The sequence below is a fragment of the Coenobita brevimanus genome, chromosome 65 (genome assembly GCF_032717465.1).
Source record: "Coenobita brevimanus isolate Jiangsu-jjx chromosome 65, ASM3271746v2, whole genome shotgun sequence".
Classification (NCBI taxonomy): domain Eukaryota; kingdom Metazoa; phylum Arthropoda; class Malacostraca; order Decapoda; family Coenobitidae; genus Coenobita; species Coenobita brevimanus.
In genome coordinates, this window is record NC_137018.1 from 48,872,670 (window position 1) to 48,890,679 (window position 18,010).

General features: G+C 41.6%; 1 protein-coding gene across 1 annotated transcript in view; it reads right to left on the reverse strand.

Moving 5' to 3' along the window:
• Positions 1-18,010, reverse strand: part of stmA (Protein EFR3 homolog stmA) — a 39,930-nt gene that overhangs the window by 8,210 nt on the left and 13,710 nt on the right. Inside the window, exons 6-12 of the mRNA XM_080276512.1 lie at positions 14,241-14,360; positions 12,738-12,889; positions 8,316-8,394; positions 5,754-5,889; positions 4,425-4,627; positions 3,908-4,000; positions 674-846 (exon numbers count right to left, since the gene is read on the reverse strand). Coding sequence (XP_080132638.1) covers positions 674-846; positions 3,908-4,000; positions 4,425-4,627; positions 5,754-5,889; positions 8,316-8,394; positions 12,738-12,889; positions 14,241-14,360 — 956 coding nt within the window. The remainder of the gene's footprint in view (positions 1-673; positions 847-3,907; positions 4,001-4,424; positions 4,628-5,753; positions 5,890-8,315; positions 8,395-12,737; positions 12,890-14,240; positions 14,361-18,010) is intronic.

Consider the following 18,010-nt stretch of genomic DNA (forward strand, 5'->3'; position numbering starts at 1 on the left):
ATGAATAAAAATTGGTCTCATACTTGATGTCACCTATATACAACATTAACATATGATACAGTATTGCTCCTTAATAGCCTATTGCATTTTACACAGATTAAATCATTTGCTTCCATCATCCTACAACAAATATCCTGTATTCAAACTTAACAGGTTTTCATACAATAAGTACTATGAGCTGAGCAAAGATGGAAAAAACATCTTTATAAAAGAGCAATATACTTTTGAAAATTGCTGTTTTTTTTTCCCTTTAATTTACAGGCAATAACAAACATAGACTATTTACACCAAAATTATTACTGCATGCATATTGAAATAATTAAAATACCATTATTGTGAAGTACTGTGATGGGAAAATACTGTATTTCACTATGTTAATATGGTAAGTGACAGTTGAGGCAACAACACCTCCTTTCATACACTCCTTTCCTCCCACTTCCAAATCCTCTTCCTGTACTCTCTCCATCCACCTCAACTGCACATTCCCCTTCTACCTCCTTCATAAATATACCTTCTTCCATCTCCTCTTCCCACCTTACATCCTCCTGTTCTACCCAAATGTGAGTGACTGATGTGATATTAACACTGGTGCTGCAGAAAAACTATACACTATAAGAAATGTACTACTAACACTGGTGCTACAGAAAAAATACAATACAGATATAATACTAACGTAGGTGCTGCCAGTTTGTGAACATTGTTGTGTCGGTCAAGGAGGGTGTGAAGGATGTGTTGGACAGTGAGCCGCACCTCAGCATCACTGGACACAGACAGCCGCATCAGCCGTACCAGGAATGAGGGTGAGAAAGTCTTGGAGTACTGCTCCGTTGTGTATTTGGTCCCTACCTGTGGGGGAGGAGGGTATAAGAGTGTAGTTTGGCAGGGCCAGTTACTTGTTCGACCCCTTGAATCCAGAAGCATACAGTATTTTTAAGGCTATCGCTGATAAAACAAACAATTTTTACTCAACTTACAAAGGGTCTCCAGAGGTGAAGGGGATAACCATGCCTACTGAACCCCTCCAGTCTGCAATGTCTCATCTAAGTTGAATAAAACAGTCTGAGGGTAGCAACAATGAAATGAAAAATACGGTATGTAACTGGAGTGAACTGGTTAACCCCCTGAATCTAGTAACATAATTTACACCTTAGCTTTGCTGCCTCCAGATGATTTTATTTTGCTTAGGGAAGACCTCTAACAGTGAGGGGATTAATGCAGGACACATGTGTACCTCTCTAGTTTGAAAAGTTTCTCTTACATACATATATCATCCATACATCATCCAATCCTATGTCTCCCCATGAGGAACGTAGAAACCCAGGGCTAGGCAAGGTGGTCCTGACATTTAAGATGACAGTGATCAGTCTCACTCACCCGTAAGTGGCATTATGTGAGCAATAAACCCCAGTCACCTCTTGGATATGAACAAACACAGGCTCAATCCGGCTGGAGTGCCTTAATTACCCACTCAACCACCAGGCTCCATAATTTGGTTATATGGTTATCACTCACTGCAGTAAATGGTTTCCTGGTGTACAGGAAACCATTTGGCTTGTCACTTAGTGTTGAGTCAACCATAGACAGATGGAAGAGGAAAGAAGGAAAGAAGACAGAAGAGGAAGGAAGGAAGGAAGAGAGGAAAAGGCAGTCACTTGAAAGCAACACTACATCGAGTGAGCAGATGGCAAGTGCCTGCACCTACCACTTAACCTTAGAAAAACTGTCTCATGGTACCAAGAAAATACAGAAAGCTGCCATCACAATGACAGGGTTAACTTCTTCAGAATAATAATGCCTTCTACTTTACTGCTGTTATCCACAGACGATTTTATTAGGAGGATCTGTAGTATTTAAGGAATCGATGAAGGTTATATATAAAGAATCCAGTTTGAAAAAGGTCTCAAATACAATCAGCTGCTGGCAGCAAGAATACAATGAAAAGTTAATAAAATTTGGCTCTCTTTTTCTTTTTCTTTTTTCTTGGGTGGAACAACTTTGTGGGCTTCTGGCCTTTCCTTCCTTCTTTGCATTAAAAAAAAAAAAAAAAAAAACATGATAAGGTAAACAGGAGAACCCAGAGGACAGGATGGGGCAGGTTAAGTTATAATAATGATGATACCACCAAATTCAACATTATCAATGTGAGGGATTAAAAATATATAGCCATCATGACAGTGCATATACTCTGATGGTAAATTTATTATCATCATCACAATTCTTTGTGGTGGGTGGGGGCGCTCACCATCCACTCACTCAATGTAGTGCTGCTCTCGGGTGTCTGCCCTGTCCTCTCCTCCATCCTTCTTTCCTTCCATCTTCTTCTATCTTTCTTTCCTTCATTCTTTCCTCTTCCTTCTGCCTGTGGGTGACTTTACACTGAGTGACAAGCCAAATGGTTTCCTGTACACCAGGAAACCATTTACTACACTGGGTGGTAACCATATAAACATATTTTATTTTGGTGCCTGATGGTTTAGTGGGTAATTATTGTGCTCCAATCGGATTGAGCCGGTGAAGGTTTATATCCAAGGGGTGGTTGGGGTTGATTGCTCACGTAATGCCACTCAGGGATGAGCGAGGTTGGTCACTCTCATCTTAAATGTCAGGACCAACTGCCTAGCCCCGGGCTCCTACGCTCCTCATGGGGCAACATAGGATTGGATGATAGATGGATGGATGGATCACAATTCTACTTCCCACTACTGGAAGGGTTGTGTAGGATCCCAAAACATGAACAGGAAAGCACAAAATCAAGAGAACTTTCCAATGCCTGCCTGTGAAGTGGGTCACAATTCACTGACTCACATCCAAGCATCTGGCACATATTTAGAGCAAAGGAAGATGAGCATGACAAAATAATACATTTTTCTGATGAGGAACTTATCACTGTCACAAAAACCATCCTAATGCTATATCTAACAAACCATCTTAACATTATATTTAAAAACAGAAATCAGGCTGACAAGATCCACAAACCATAATCATTATAGTTTAATCCTAGCTTCATTATGAACTGAGATGGGTTGGATCTACACAGCCACTGGGAGACATAACAGTGGGGGAACTATCAACAGAGCCCAGTGAATGGAGTTATACATCCATTCACTCATCATTTAAGCCAAACAAATTCTCCACTACATAGTCAAGATGACTATGATATCATCATTAGATTCGATACAGTCACGTTAAAAAACTGAAACTGCATTAAATATTACAAACTGCTTGGATTCTGATGAGAATTTACATACTCTAAGACTATGCAACAAATATCTTCCTTATTTAATTTTTGCTATCATATCTCCTGTCATCACAATCATCATCATCAGGACCTCCTTTCCAACCTTAGGGCAGGGTGAGGAGTAGCAATGTCCAGACAGCTTAAATTTGCTCAATTCAGTGGGCCACGCTTCCACTCACTCATCATTCAAGCCCCTGGAATCCTGGCTTTATCTGATACGCCAAAAACTTTCACCACATTCTGTAGCTTCACATGAACGTATCCGACAGAGTCAATCCGAATGCTGTCACGTTAAAAAGAGGTGCCAAATCCCTGATCATGTGCTTCTTTTCACAAAATTCATCAAGCCAGCTAGATCTCATCAGTCCCCTAGTCTCAACGACTTCCATACCTCTCTTCCTCACACACTCATTCACTATATCCCTCCACCTTCTCCTTGGCCTACCTTGCCTCCTCCCTCCTTCAAATTTGCTCAGATATACCTTTTTCACCACTGTTGTTATCTATTCTCTCCACATGACCATACCATCTCAGGACACTCCCAGTACATACCATCTCAGTACATTTCTTCCAGCAGTAACAAAAATAACATATAAAAGGCACTGTTCGGGTTCCAGATGATCTACAATTCTTACCACATGAATAATGGAAAATATGAATTATTCTTACCTTAAGAAGTGACTTGAGGAGAAGATGCTGGAGCTTAACTTCCCCCTCAGGACGGCGGGCCCCACCCTCATCCACACGGTCACTACCTGGCACCTGTAATAGACACACACACACACACACACACACACCATCAGCAGATCATAAGCCAACAAAATGATACATCCTATTATTATAGCTGCTAACTCAAGATATTTAAGGTAAAAAATAAATGGTGCGCAAACACACACACACACACACACACACACACACACAATATTCTACTTCAACTTCAGTACAGTACTCTTATCCCCCTGTCTCAGTCCTACAAATTGGAGGAAACTAGCATATCGGCTTAAAAGGTAACAACAGAACTTTAGTATTGGTAGGCAATTTTTCTTAAATTTACTATGGACTTGGAGAAAAAATGAGTATTAAAGCAAAAGACCCAGCTATACAGTAATAAGGAATAACTGTCATCATAAAGCATGCCCTCTAAACCTCTAGCTGTCCACCAACTAATCTCCATTACCCTACTGACCTTATTGAGGATGAATATCATGGAGTCAACCTTCTGGTAGTCTGGGAGGTGATTGGCATACTCTCCCAGGGCATGTATGAGCGTCTCCTGGTACACTCCCTCCGCCCCACCTGCTGTCTCCCCAACTCCACCTCCACCCTGGCCAACCACCGAGGAGCGGATGTGTTCAAGCAAGGAGTTGATAATTTCAATGACCGATGGACCTGTAAAGAGGATACTGGATAACTAGGCGGTATTGTAGATGGATGGTTACCATCGACACACTGAGGTACTGTACTACCACGAGTGTGATACGTGGCTACAAACTTGGTAACACCCACACAATTCATCACTCTTAAGCAGGACACATTCAGTCACCAGTACAGTCAGACAATGATCTTTTTTCTGAAAGAGTACATAAAGTCAAGTTGCAGCAGAGACTTTCACATTGTTACAAATCTTATTATACATCTTAAACTTTTTTTTTTATTCCAACAGCTTCCAGCAACTGCAACTGCTGAGAAATAATTGGCTGGTTTGGGCACTTGGTTTACCTTCCAGTCCATAAAAAGCATCAGCTGTACCATGGCCAACCCTAATACGGGAATTCCTTGGGAGGAAGCATAGCATCACTTTTATTTTACATAAAAAATTTAAAAAATAAAATATAAAAATAAAAAGGGGATGATGCAGATAATAATTATGCTTACTCTATGAACACTTTTTGGGCATTTTAACACCTGCAGTATGTGAAACCACACAATATATCATCATCAAAATCATCCAGAATCTGATTATCTTCAAGGGATCATACTGCAAAACATAATTTATCCAAACAAAAATATCAATCAATATTTCTATTAGACTGGTGTCTTTTCAGACTTACTTCTCAACATTTGTAATCTTTCTTTCAATTGTTTCAGTCTTTTTAAAAAGAGGCTAAACAATAAGAAAAACATGAGAAAAAACTATTAAATATAATTCTAACTGGAAATTAAACTTACTACACTTCAAACTACAACACCTTACACACAATAGTAAACCATCAAACTAACACACCTTATAAACTACCAAACCTCAAACTGCTACACCTGACATATTACCACACCACAATGTAACATCTCAAACATTATCATACCACACACTGCCACACCCCATACATGCACACAACTTACACTATTACAACTGACATTAGCCCATCACATACTGGCAAAGTTACATGCTACCATACCACACACTAACACTCCTCACACCACTAGACTCCACAGCTGTTCACTGCACAGATTTTTATAACACCTTGTATAACATTGTATTTCCAGAGTAAATACAACATATCACGTAGGCACATACCAATGCACTCCCCAGCAGCAATGGGTATGACCTTGGAGAGGACATCAGCAATACCCGTCCTGACCTGTGGAGGCTCACCACTCTTCTCATTCAGGTGTGTCATAATCAGGTCAATCACTGTGATGCTGTACTGAACCTGCAGGAGGATGTGGAGGATGCGTATGGGAGATGTAAGATATATGAGTAAAATAAAAATCAGATTATGTCCGAAATTCTTTTGAGTTTATTCTTGTGACTACCTACCAATCTAGTTATTGCCTGATGCTTTAATCCTTATGTGCTGGGCTATGGTCAGGACTAATGCAAAAAGGGAGGATGCTTACTGCCAAGTGTCAGTAGGAACCACAAATGCAATCCTGCCACAGTTTGCATTGGCCACCATTTGATATCGTCACCAAAAGATGGGGAGAGAGTCCTGCCACCCCATGCAAGTGCTGATCAGTCTTCTCTTTGACTTATCCAGGTTAGAGTAATGTCATAAGAATCAGCCTCATCCGATTCCATTCCCGCCTCACACAGATCCCTTGCTTCATCCACCCCTGCCATGCCTCTGCCCGAGGATACTTGATGTGCAAGTGATGTGTTTGTTTGTCTGTATTTTATACGTGATAATGAAAGTTCAAAGCTGATAATTGAAGCTGAGTTTGTAAATACCTTGAGTCACCCTAGCAATAATGAAAGAAAACCTAAGCTGCACCTGTAGAAAATGTTTTGGGTTGAACCTGTATTTTTATTGGCCCTGAAATTATTATGCAAAATATGTGATATAAACTGTCAATGTGATAACAAGTTCAAACAGAGTAGGTGCTGCAGATCATAAGTAGTAAAGTATGTGTTATCACAAGTCGGGGCCGCATGCACACACACGGAGACTCCCACTTCATGCACCAAAAGTTACTCATCTTCTTCATGTTCATACTCATCAATGCGACCACCTGCACACTTGGGGATGTTTTCATTCACAAGAAAAAGAGTTGTTGAGTAATATGAACTTTAATTTGTTTCCGTATCCGCTAAGTAATCTTCCCAATATCCAACATAATACAGTCAAAGGCATGTCTGGGAAGTGGTTTGGTCCGGATACTGGGCCCCTGCCTCCTAGACTGGTACTTATGGACCCTAACCCAGTCTAACTTTGAAAGCCACCTAAACAACTCCCTACTGGACATGCATAGCACCTATTTAAGACCCTATTCACACAAATAAGGGACATAAAGCATGAAACAAATGAAATGGAACCAGAGAATGAGGACTTAAAAGTGAGTACGGAAGATATTTAGCAGTGTACAGGGTGACATGTAGAGGTGTACAATATGTAGGAGGACTACTGGGCCTTGGGAGCAGGCTGAGAAGCCTATGCCCAGAGTCGAGTACATAAAAAAAAAAAACAGCACGTCCATAGCCACCTCCTCTAAGGCTCTGTCAGTGGTGAAAATGCTCTTGAAGCACATATACTACAGTAATCCAGTATTGTGCTGCACTTAATTCTTTGCACTGTGAGTTATAATTGTTTAACACTGCATATTCTGTTCTTAATTGCACCACGCCAGTTTCAACCACCAGTTTGCACTCCACACTTAATCCTTTGCACTCTAAATTCTAATTTCTTAACACTGCACAACACTGTAAATTCCCATGTGGTCTAGTGGCGAGGTACTGTATTGCAGTATATTCACTGTTCATTCACAAAAACGAGCAAATGCAGCATCCACTGTGATAAGCATCTACTCACGATGGTAGTTAGGCGGTAACTGGGGAGGGGAGGAACAGCAGGGGGCTGGCGGCCGTGCGTAAACACAGCTGTTCAACGCCGCACGCCAAGTTCAAATTATGGGTGGGAAAAATTTGATTTTTTAATTTTTTATTTTATTCGTTTTTTGGCCATTTGGGGGTTCCAAAAGCCCAGGGCCAAACTGTCCGGGTAGTGGGGTGTCCAGGTAGTGGGTGTCCGGGTAATAAAGGGATTACTGTCCTTTCCCAGATATGAAAATTTGAAAAAGGCTACTTTTGGAAATAGGCTCTTAAGGAGAGGGAGATGATGCCAAATTAAGCCCGGCATCAAGGGGTTATTTCCCATAAGGGGTGGCCACAAACAAATTACTCCCATGTCACCCTATCCCCTGCCATTTGACTGTCCTCCCTCCAGCACACACCCCAAGTGACTTCATCAAACTCGGAAAAAGCGTCTTGTATGCTTTGAGTTTTTAGAAGGCTGTGTATCCCTCCAGCTTGAAAAGTCCATCCTATGCTGAATATCATCAGGAGAAAGAAAGAATACACTGAAATGACATTTCTGAGCCGAAAGGGTTAATAAGCAGGGAAATAACAACGGTGTGGTGTAAGGCAAGACTTCTGGATGAGTGAAAGTTTTAAGGTGGCATGATGGTTCTTACTGGCTGAATGTATAACACTAAGGACTGTGAGGGTGGTGTATGACCTTCAGAAAGACTTAATGAATTACCGGTATTCCTTCATGCTAAGATTGTGTTCACTGCAAGGACACAGTAACTTTGGCTGAACTGAATGTTTGGTATTATAAAGAGGCCCCTACTGCTGACTAACCTGTATAGAATACATAAGAATCTTGAAGACCTGCACAGCAAATGTGTTGTTGACCCAGAGATTCTCATGGTCCAGGTGCCTGTCAAAGAAAAGAAAACATTCATTTTTGTGTCAACATAAACTATACCTTATTCTGATGTAAAGCTATATATATATATGTTACAGGGAATTTGTGTAACCAGTGATTTCATGAAATCCCTAAGGAATTCATGAAATGAGTTTAAATTAGGATGAGTTAATTAAGGTTAGGTTAATTTAGGCTGCAGAGTGGATAGGTTGGGATAATCTTGGTTAAGTTTAGGTTAGGTTAGGCTGTTAGTTAAGCCAGGTTAGGTTAGATTAAGCCCTAAAGTACTAAGCTCATCGATCGAGCTTTTTGCGCAATTTCTTAAAAGGACGAGCAACGCCAACCATGCAACATCCACAAAAAACTGGCAGCAGCTGGCTCCAACCCGGCTGACATACATGGCTTCTAACCAATCAGAACTAAGTGTTGGACACACCACAGGGGGGACCCAGGCCTGTACCCAGGCGGTGGGGGGTATACCCCCCACCTGCCTCTCGCCACGTCCCTTTACCCCACTACCTTGTTACTACCCTACCTCCCACCGTTCTCACCACCACCATCACCCCTTCCACACCCTCCTCATGCATCCCCCCCCCTCCCATGTGGATCTCCCATGTCTCCACCCGCAGTCATCTGGAGGGAGGGGTATTTCCCCCCTACCCTCCCTCCATGTCCCTGTACTCCACTGAGGTCCTTCCTTTGTGTCTGGTGGTGGTCTCCTCCCATCCCTCCATTCCCTTACACCCCCTCCTGGCCTTACCACCTCCCATCACCATCCCCCACTCCCACCTTCACCCCCACCCCACCCCCTAGCACGCAGTATCTTTACCTCCCTGGCCTCGAATATTTTGCATATTTTTATGCTTTATGGCATTTGTTTTTGAATCAGTATCTGTAATTTATTCATGTCTTGTAGGTGGGGGTGCTCACCATCCACTCACTCAATGTAGTGTTGCTGTCGGGTGTCTGCCCTTTCCTCTCCTCCATCCTTCTTTCCTTCCATCCTCTTCTGTCTTTCTTTCCTTCATTCTTTCCTTGTCCTTCTGCCTACGGGTGACTTTACACTCCCTCTTCTGTCTTTCTTTCCTTCATTCTTTCCTCTTCCTTCTGCCTGTGGGTGACTCTACAATGAGTGACAAGCCAAATGGTTTCCTGTACACCAGGAAACCATTTACTACACTGGGTGGTAACCATATATCCAAATTTTGGCGCCTGGTGGTTTAGTGGGTAATTACTGCGCTCCAGTCAGATTGAGCCAGTGAAGGTTTATATCCAAGGAGAGGTTGGGGTTGATTGCTCATGTAATGCCACTCAGGGATGAGTGAGGCTGGTCACTCTCATCTTAAATGTTGGGACCAACTGCCTAGCCCCGGGCTCCTACGCTCCTCATGGGGCAATGTAGGATTGGATGATGGACAGATGGATGGATGCATACAGATATGCACACCATAATTATTTTAGCTGTCTTTATTCGAAACCCACTCGAAAAAGAAATTTTATTTTCCCTAGCCAGAGTTCATAGCTCGGAGGGGAGGGGAGGGGAGGGGAGGGGGGAGGGGAGGTTAGGAGAGGGGAGGGGAGGGAAGGGGAGGAGAGAGAAGGAGAGGGAGAGGACTGAAGGTATGGGGAGGGGAGAGGAGAGGAGGATAACTTTTATTATTTATCATATTTTTATTGGGGGGGGGGTTCATGACCATTTTCCCTAGTTAGATTTAACAGCTCGGTCGGGAGGGGAGGGGAGGGGAGGGGAGGGGAGGGGAGGGGAGGATAATTTTTACTATTTATCATATTTATTGGGAGGGATTTGTCACCATTTTATTTTTTTCTAAGCACATTACAATGGTTTATAACATCTGTACACACCAAAAAAAAAAAAAATTGATTTTGGTGATATTTGTACGTATTTTTGTGAAGAATACAGGTGCAAGAGGCATATTTTCTTTCTCGCCGGGGCCGCAACGGGTAACTACAATATTATCAACTTTGACTGGTCATAGCTCGGTAACTATTGAGTCTAGGAGGGTGGGGTTTACGTTTTCAGATGTGTAAATTCATCCATCCATCCATCATCCAATCCTACGTTGCCCCATGAGGAGTGTAGAAGCCCGGGGCTAGGCAGTTGGTCCTGACATTTAAGATGAGTGTGTGTAAATTCAAGCACTACAAATCGGGCATAAAATTTTAACCTTTGAGAAAGTCGAAAAATAGGCCTGTTTTTGTGTCCTGGGGGGTAGTCGGGGCTGGAAAATTGCATACCCTAGGGGTTAACTTAGATGAATGCTTAACATAACTTAGCATTCATTTAAATTAACCTAACCTAACCTAGAGTAACCTAACCTAAACTTAACCTAGATTATCCCACCCAAACCAAACTGCAGCCTAAATTAGCCTAACCTCAATTAACCCATCCTAATTTAAACTCATTTCACAAATTCCCTAGGGATTTCATGAAATCACTGTAACATAACTGAGTGCAGCTGTTACATGCTCTGATAATAGTACAGTAATTACTGGCATATCAGCTTGCACACCATCATACTTGTCTAATAAAGGTGCCTTAATAGTCAGGACAGCAATTTTACATACCATTAGGATATTTTCGAACATGCTAAACAAAAATCGTGAGTTGGTATATCATCATCATCATCATCATCAGCCATTACAAGTCCTCTGCTGAACAAAGGCCTCCCCCAGCCTTTTCCACAAATTCTTTGACTGAACCAATCTCTGCCATGTTTTGCCTGCAAACTTCTCTATCTCATCACTCCACCGCCTGTTTGGCCTTTTTCTGCAACGCTTTATATATACAGTACAATCCCAGCTATCCGGTATCCAGACAAACGGAATACTCAGAACAACGGGAAAATTCAAGGGCTGGTAAAAATGTCAGTAAGTTATAACTGTGCGCCAATTTGAATGGACCGCCAAACCGCCGTTTGATTGTGTCACGTGAGGCTGGGGGAAGTCAGACAAAGCGAGGTGAAGGCATTTCCGGCTGATGTAAATCCCTAGCAAATCCTCTTAACCACCCCTCCTCTCCCCCTCTTTCTCCTACTTGAATTCAGTCATCCTCCACACCCTCCAAAAATCACCAGTCTGCGTTTTGCCACCAGACAGTAAACAAGGTCTTTTGCTGTTGTGTTCCTCTGATAGACGGTAATTTGTACACTCCAAAATGCCTGAAGTGCAAACTAAACTTAAGCGTATCGTGCTTACCTTGAAACAGAAGCTGGACATATGCAACAGACTTGAAAAAGGCGAACATTATAAAACACTAATGGCTGAATATAAATGTTAATAGGAATGAAAGTTTACTTTGTTGGAAGAAAAATAAATAATATGCCTCCATTTCATACATACATCATTTATTTTATTTTCTGCAAAACAGCTGAGTGGCGGGTGAGGGGTGGAGTGATGGAGGTCAGGTAGGGAAGAAGAAGAAGAAGAAGGAAACGTAAACAAACTCACGTGAGGGCACAAGTGTTGTGATAATTCTACAGTGCAGTCTTAACGCATCATCAGTTCACTAATAAATGTTCAAGCTTTTATTTCTTTATTTTATTTTTCAATTTTTATGAGTACCGTACATATAATGAATACAGTAATTCGGTAAACAATGGACTGGTGTAATTTTGCAGTACTGCAAGTTGCTAGACATTGCACACGTGCGTTATGACCATGGTGTGTGTTTACAAGGCAGTTTTTCAGGCGGAATATCTTAGTGTAACCCCTAATGTGACTGGTGAGTACCTGAACTGTATTTACTGCTGTGATAGCCTTTGTATAGATTTGACTTGAAAATCAGAAATACGGGAAAAATCTGTAACCGGGAAGGTAAGTTCCCCAAGCCACCCGGTTAACTGGGATTGTACTGTATATATATATATATATTCACTCTCATCTTAAATGTCGGGACCAACTGCCTAGCCCTGGGCTCCTACGCCCCTCATAGGGCAATGTAGGATTGGATGATGGATGGATGGATGGATGGATATATATATATATATATATATATATATATATATATATATATATATATATATATATATACACACACAGTATACAGTATATGTATTTTGTATATATTTTTTTGGTAACTGATATCTATTTTCTAAATTTACAATCCACACACACACACACACACACACACACACACACAAACACACACAAAAGGATATTGGCACACTTGAAATTCAACAGCTTTTTCATAAACTATGAATGCTCTCTATCTCTTTCTCATTCAAAGTAACATACTAACTTCCATTTTCCTCTTCCTCCTCTCTCCTTCCCACATGCAAGTTTGCACCCACCCACACACATGCATGAATGAACACCCACACAAATGCATCACTAACATAAGGAGGGGCCTGATGACAGTGTGTATCTTGCCGTATGTAGCACGAGACACCAACTCCCTCAAACACATCTCAGCCAGTACATGTGGCTCCTTTTCTCCGTCACCTCCCTTGTGATGGTTGTCTATTGAGTCTGCTGTCTGCATCGGCTCCTGAAATAAAGTCGAACAATACAAACCATGTGTGATAAAGGCACCAGTAAATCTCTTGTTACTTTTACAACACAGTCATACTTTATAACTGCAAAATAATTACTCATATGACAAATACTTTTATTTTACCCATTTTTACTGTTAAAGTGCCCAGTTCAACAGGATATGAACCTGACTTCACGTATCAAGCCACTCCAGCTGGGAGCTGCCCAAGATCTTCTAGTGAGGTTATGCTAAAGGACTACTTTACCAAAAGGTTCTGGGAACACCTAACTGAAGTGAACTGATAATACACCGGACAGCTGTGGTGCAACAAAAAAATTAATATCCCTCTAAACTCCCTAGCCTCATTAACCTCCATGCCTTACTTTCTCACACATTTATTTACCATTCCTATCCACCTTCTTCTTGACATATCACATCTCCTCCCACCTTCAACCACTCACACTGACATACTATTCTCATTTAAAGTTGAAAGAATATGCTTCAAAATATCACCTCATTCTCCTTTCAGATTACTACTGTTAACTGGAGGAACTGAAACATCAACTTTATAGGTAGCACTGTAACTGTAATAGGCAGGCTTGCGGTATTTTACTGGATTTTATAGACAAAACAACTGTCAAAAAGGTGACACAATGAGGCCTTACTGTACCCTTTTCACCACCTTTTATATGACCACCACAATGAGTCCACAAGGTATCACTTAATGGCTTAGCTCAGTAGCTAAATGTCCCAGCTGGTGATAGTCTTCCACAGATTCAACCCACAAGATGTGACTGGGGCTTTTTTGATCACATAATACCATCAAGGGAAGTAGACAGATCATTTACCCTTAAATTTACTGGAATTCAGCAAGTCAGTCTTGGTCCCCTACACCTCAAAGGAGGTAATATGGAATTTATTTTTTTTCTTCACTATTTAAACCTTTCTGTCATATAAAAATTAGTCAGAGTGTTATATTACTGCTAGTGAGGCATTAAGGTCTGAAGCTAACATTCTCTAATTCAAAACACATAAGGGTACATGACCATCACAATATATGTCAGGATAACATTTACCCAAAATCAGTTGGCAAAGTGCCAAATAATGTGAAGCAACTTACCCCTCTCATGGCTGGGCCAATTCTAGTACCCCATTCTAGTCAACGGCAGATGACTACATTCAACTTACAGGGAGTCGCAGGAGCCTGAGTATTACTAGTAGTGCCTTTAAATCTATCATGATATTGTATTCCAGACAGGCCTAACTCCATTTTTTTTTTTTTTAGTGAGTCATGGGAGTCTAAGAAAGTTAGAGAAAATGAGGTTAAATGCCAGTATGAATGCATTACATATGTACATTAACTGACCCCAATATATGCAGTATTGCCTTGCATGTTGTACAGGAGTGAGGGTACGATCTTCTCCATGTGTGTTGGCAGCCAGATGCTCTCACCAAGGTTGTCCCAATCAGTCTTGCGCACCACACCCTGACACCACCATCATCATTAATAAAAAGGACTTAAGGAAGTGATACAATAATCAGAATCATCATCATCACCACTGTCATCACAACCTTTTTTCCCACCAAAAGATGGAGTGAAATATGGTTAAAAAAAACCTACAGAACAAATGAAAGAGGTAGAATGACTGACAGCAAAAAATAAGAAAACATAGTGAAAGAAGTCGGACAAAAAGTAGGGTATTATCATCATCCTCGCCATCAACATTGTCCAAACCATACTTCCAACTGACCAGTACAGGCATACCCCGGATTAACGATGTAATTGGATAAGTAAAACCCCATCGTTAAGCGGAGAATTGTAAATCGGGGTACTTTTAACATGTAAAGTAATGTGGTACATTTACCAGCCTTGGGTTTCCCCCCAAACCAAGCCCAAAACCCACCCAAATGAGCCCAAAAGGAAGTTTAAAGCCAATCTAAATGGCCTAACAGCTGTCGAGGAAGCTAACCTAACACCTGTAAGTCTATCTATCTATCTATCTAGCTATTGCCAGACGCCTCAATCCCGTTCGGGGTGGCCACAAACAAATCGCCTCCACATCGCCCTGTCCCCAGCCATTTCACTACCCCGCTCCCAACTCACCCACCCCTCTCTCATATACCTCTCCACCCCATCCCTCCATCTCATCCTCGGCCTCCTCCTCCCTCTTCCCCCCTCCACCTCACTCACATACACTCTCTTCGTCAGTCTTTCACCCTCCATCCTCTCCACATTGCCAAACCACCTCAGTGTATTCCTCCTAACATTTCCTATCACATCCACATCCACACCACAATGCTCCTATATATTCTTATTTGTCAGCCTGTCTCTCCATGTGACTCTGCAGGCTTGTGTAAATAACTCACTAAAACCAACAAATAAAATCTGAAAATCGTCAAATATAAGTCTGGAAAAAATCAAGCTTAGTAAACTGTACCCCAAAATGACAATGTTCATCCCACCTATGGCTAAAACACATTAATCTAAGTCTAAAAACAGTTCATAAATCAACCTAAACACACAATTTTAGTCTAAAACATCATTAAAATTGGTAAAAAAAAATCAAAACCTATCATTAAATGGGGGTTTGGCCATCATTAGGCAGGGTATGGTGGTATTTCTACCTCCATCGTTAATTAAGCCTGGGTATTGCATTTAGGGGTATCATATATCGACATATTACTGTACAGTGGAGAAGGTCTGTGAGAAGGACTATTAGGTATTTATTGTGTTTATAGATTTGGAAAAAACATGCAACAAAGTAGACAGAGAAGGACCATGGAAGGTTTTGCGCATGTATAGTGTAGATGGTAAGCTGCTAGGTCCCTTCAAGAGTTTTTATGATGGTGATGAGGCATGTATAAAGGAAACTGGATATCTAAGTGAATGGTTCACGATCAATGTGAGCGTGCGACAAAGTTGTGTGATGTCCCTATGGTTGTTCAATATGTAAATGGATGGGGTGATGAGAGAGAGAGAGAGAGAGAGAAAACACACACACACACACACACACACACACACACACACACGAGTAATGGAGAGAAGGATGGCATTGGTAATGAATGGTGATGGACGGAATATGTCAAATTTGTTGTATGCTGATGATCCAGTGCTACTTGCAAATACCAGACAAGAGCTTGGTAGACCAGTGCAGTGTTTTGTAAATGTCTGTGAGCGTCATGCCTCGAGAGTAAATGCAGAAGAGAAATAAGTGATGGTTATTGAGTGAAAAGGTTACTCCCAGTGTGATGTTACAGTGAATGGAGAGAGACTGGAATCGGTGAGAGAGTTCAAATACCTGGGTACAGTGATAGAAAAGAGAGAAAAATGTGCAAAAGAAGTGGAAAGTAGAGTGACACAAGGAGGGAAAGTAGATGGTTCTATGAAGGCCTTGATGATAAACAGAGGCTTGAGTGTTGCAGTTGTGCGAGGCTTGCATGAAGGAGTGTCAGTGCCAACTTTAACATACTGATGTGAGACTATGGTGTGGCATGAAAATGAAAAGTCAAGTGTAAGAGCAGTGGAGATGGGACTGCTGTGGAATGTATGTGGAGTACAGAGAGTGGATAGGATACAGAATAGGTAATGTGATTCGTGAAAGATTCGGAGTGGGGAAGTCTGTGGACACCAGACTTCAAGAGAGTGTACTTAAATGGTAGCCTATGATCATGTGGAGAGAATGGATGACAACAGAGTGATGAAAGGGGTATATCTGAATGAATTTGAGGGAGGGAGGAGGCGAGGTAGGCCAGTCCTGTATGAAACAGCCCTAGCATGTATTCAATGCGGACGGAGGGTGCTAGCATCGACGTGGTGACATGTAGAGGTGTATGGTATGCAGGAGGGCTACTAGGCCTTGGAAGAAGGCTGTGAAGCCTATGCCCAGTGTCAGAAAAAGAAAGAAAAAAAAAAAAAAAGAAGAAGAAGAAGGTGAAGGGATATGGTGAATGAGTGTGAGGAAGAGAGGTGTGGAAGTTGGTAAGGCTAAGGGACTGACGTGAGATAGAGCTGACTGGACGAATTTTGTGCAGAGAAGTGCACGACCAGGGATTTGGCACCCCTTTATAACATGACAGCATTCAGACTGGCTCTATCAGATGGGTACATGTAAAGCTACAGAACGTGGTGAAATTTTTCTGTGGCCTATTGGATGGAACCAGGTTTTGAGGGCTTGATTGATGAGTGAATGGAAGCGTGGCCTTTTGAATTGGGCAAACTTTGGCTGTCTGGACGTTGCTACTCCTCACCCTGCCCTAGGGTGGGAAAGGAGGTCCGGATGATGATGATGATGATGATTCTATTCGCTACAAAGCTGGCCACTACAGCACAATAAAATCTAATGGGGGGGATGATGAACTATGCTCAAGATCAGTCACTAAAATCTTGGAGTGAGGGAGAAGTGGTATCCTATTCCCGGGGTGGGGTGGGGGGGGGAGATGTTTCTGGATTCTTGGACAGACATAAAATACAGGAATATATATATAAATATAATAATACTATATATATATATATATATATATATATATATATATATATAAAATTTTGTTTTGTTTATAAAGGCTCCAACATGGTTGCATACGTCAGCCTTGGTCACCTGATGGCGGCTCTCAATGCTGCTCAATCTCTGGCAGCCTCCTGTTCAGTCTCTTATCTCTGAGGTCACACTCTGTGACCTCATCCCAGGTCTTTTTCGGTCTGCCACTCACAAACCTATACCCGATGTTTTCACTTTTCACCTTCAGCACCCAACTGTCATCCTCTCAACAAACCCAAAACATCTCAATCCACCTCTCCTCAGCACAACCTTAATTACAAATCATACCAGTTTTTGCCCTTGTTCTTTCAATCTAGGGTACCAGTACTTAATCTTTTTGTTTCAATCTCCTCTCTTTCTTCAATTCCTTATGCCACTCAAGCCCTTCTCTAATATTTCCTCTTACTTTCCCTCCTTCCCATTCAACTGCTAGCTCTCTGAATTCAGTATTCCTAATCAACTCCTTTCTGCCCATCACTATCCTCTCTCATTCTGAATGTTCTTCCCTTCTTTTTCCTACACACAACCACCCTCTCCCCTCACTTTCATTCCTCCTATAAGCTTCTTATTTGTTTTCCCACTCTATCTCAAAAAACATCTC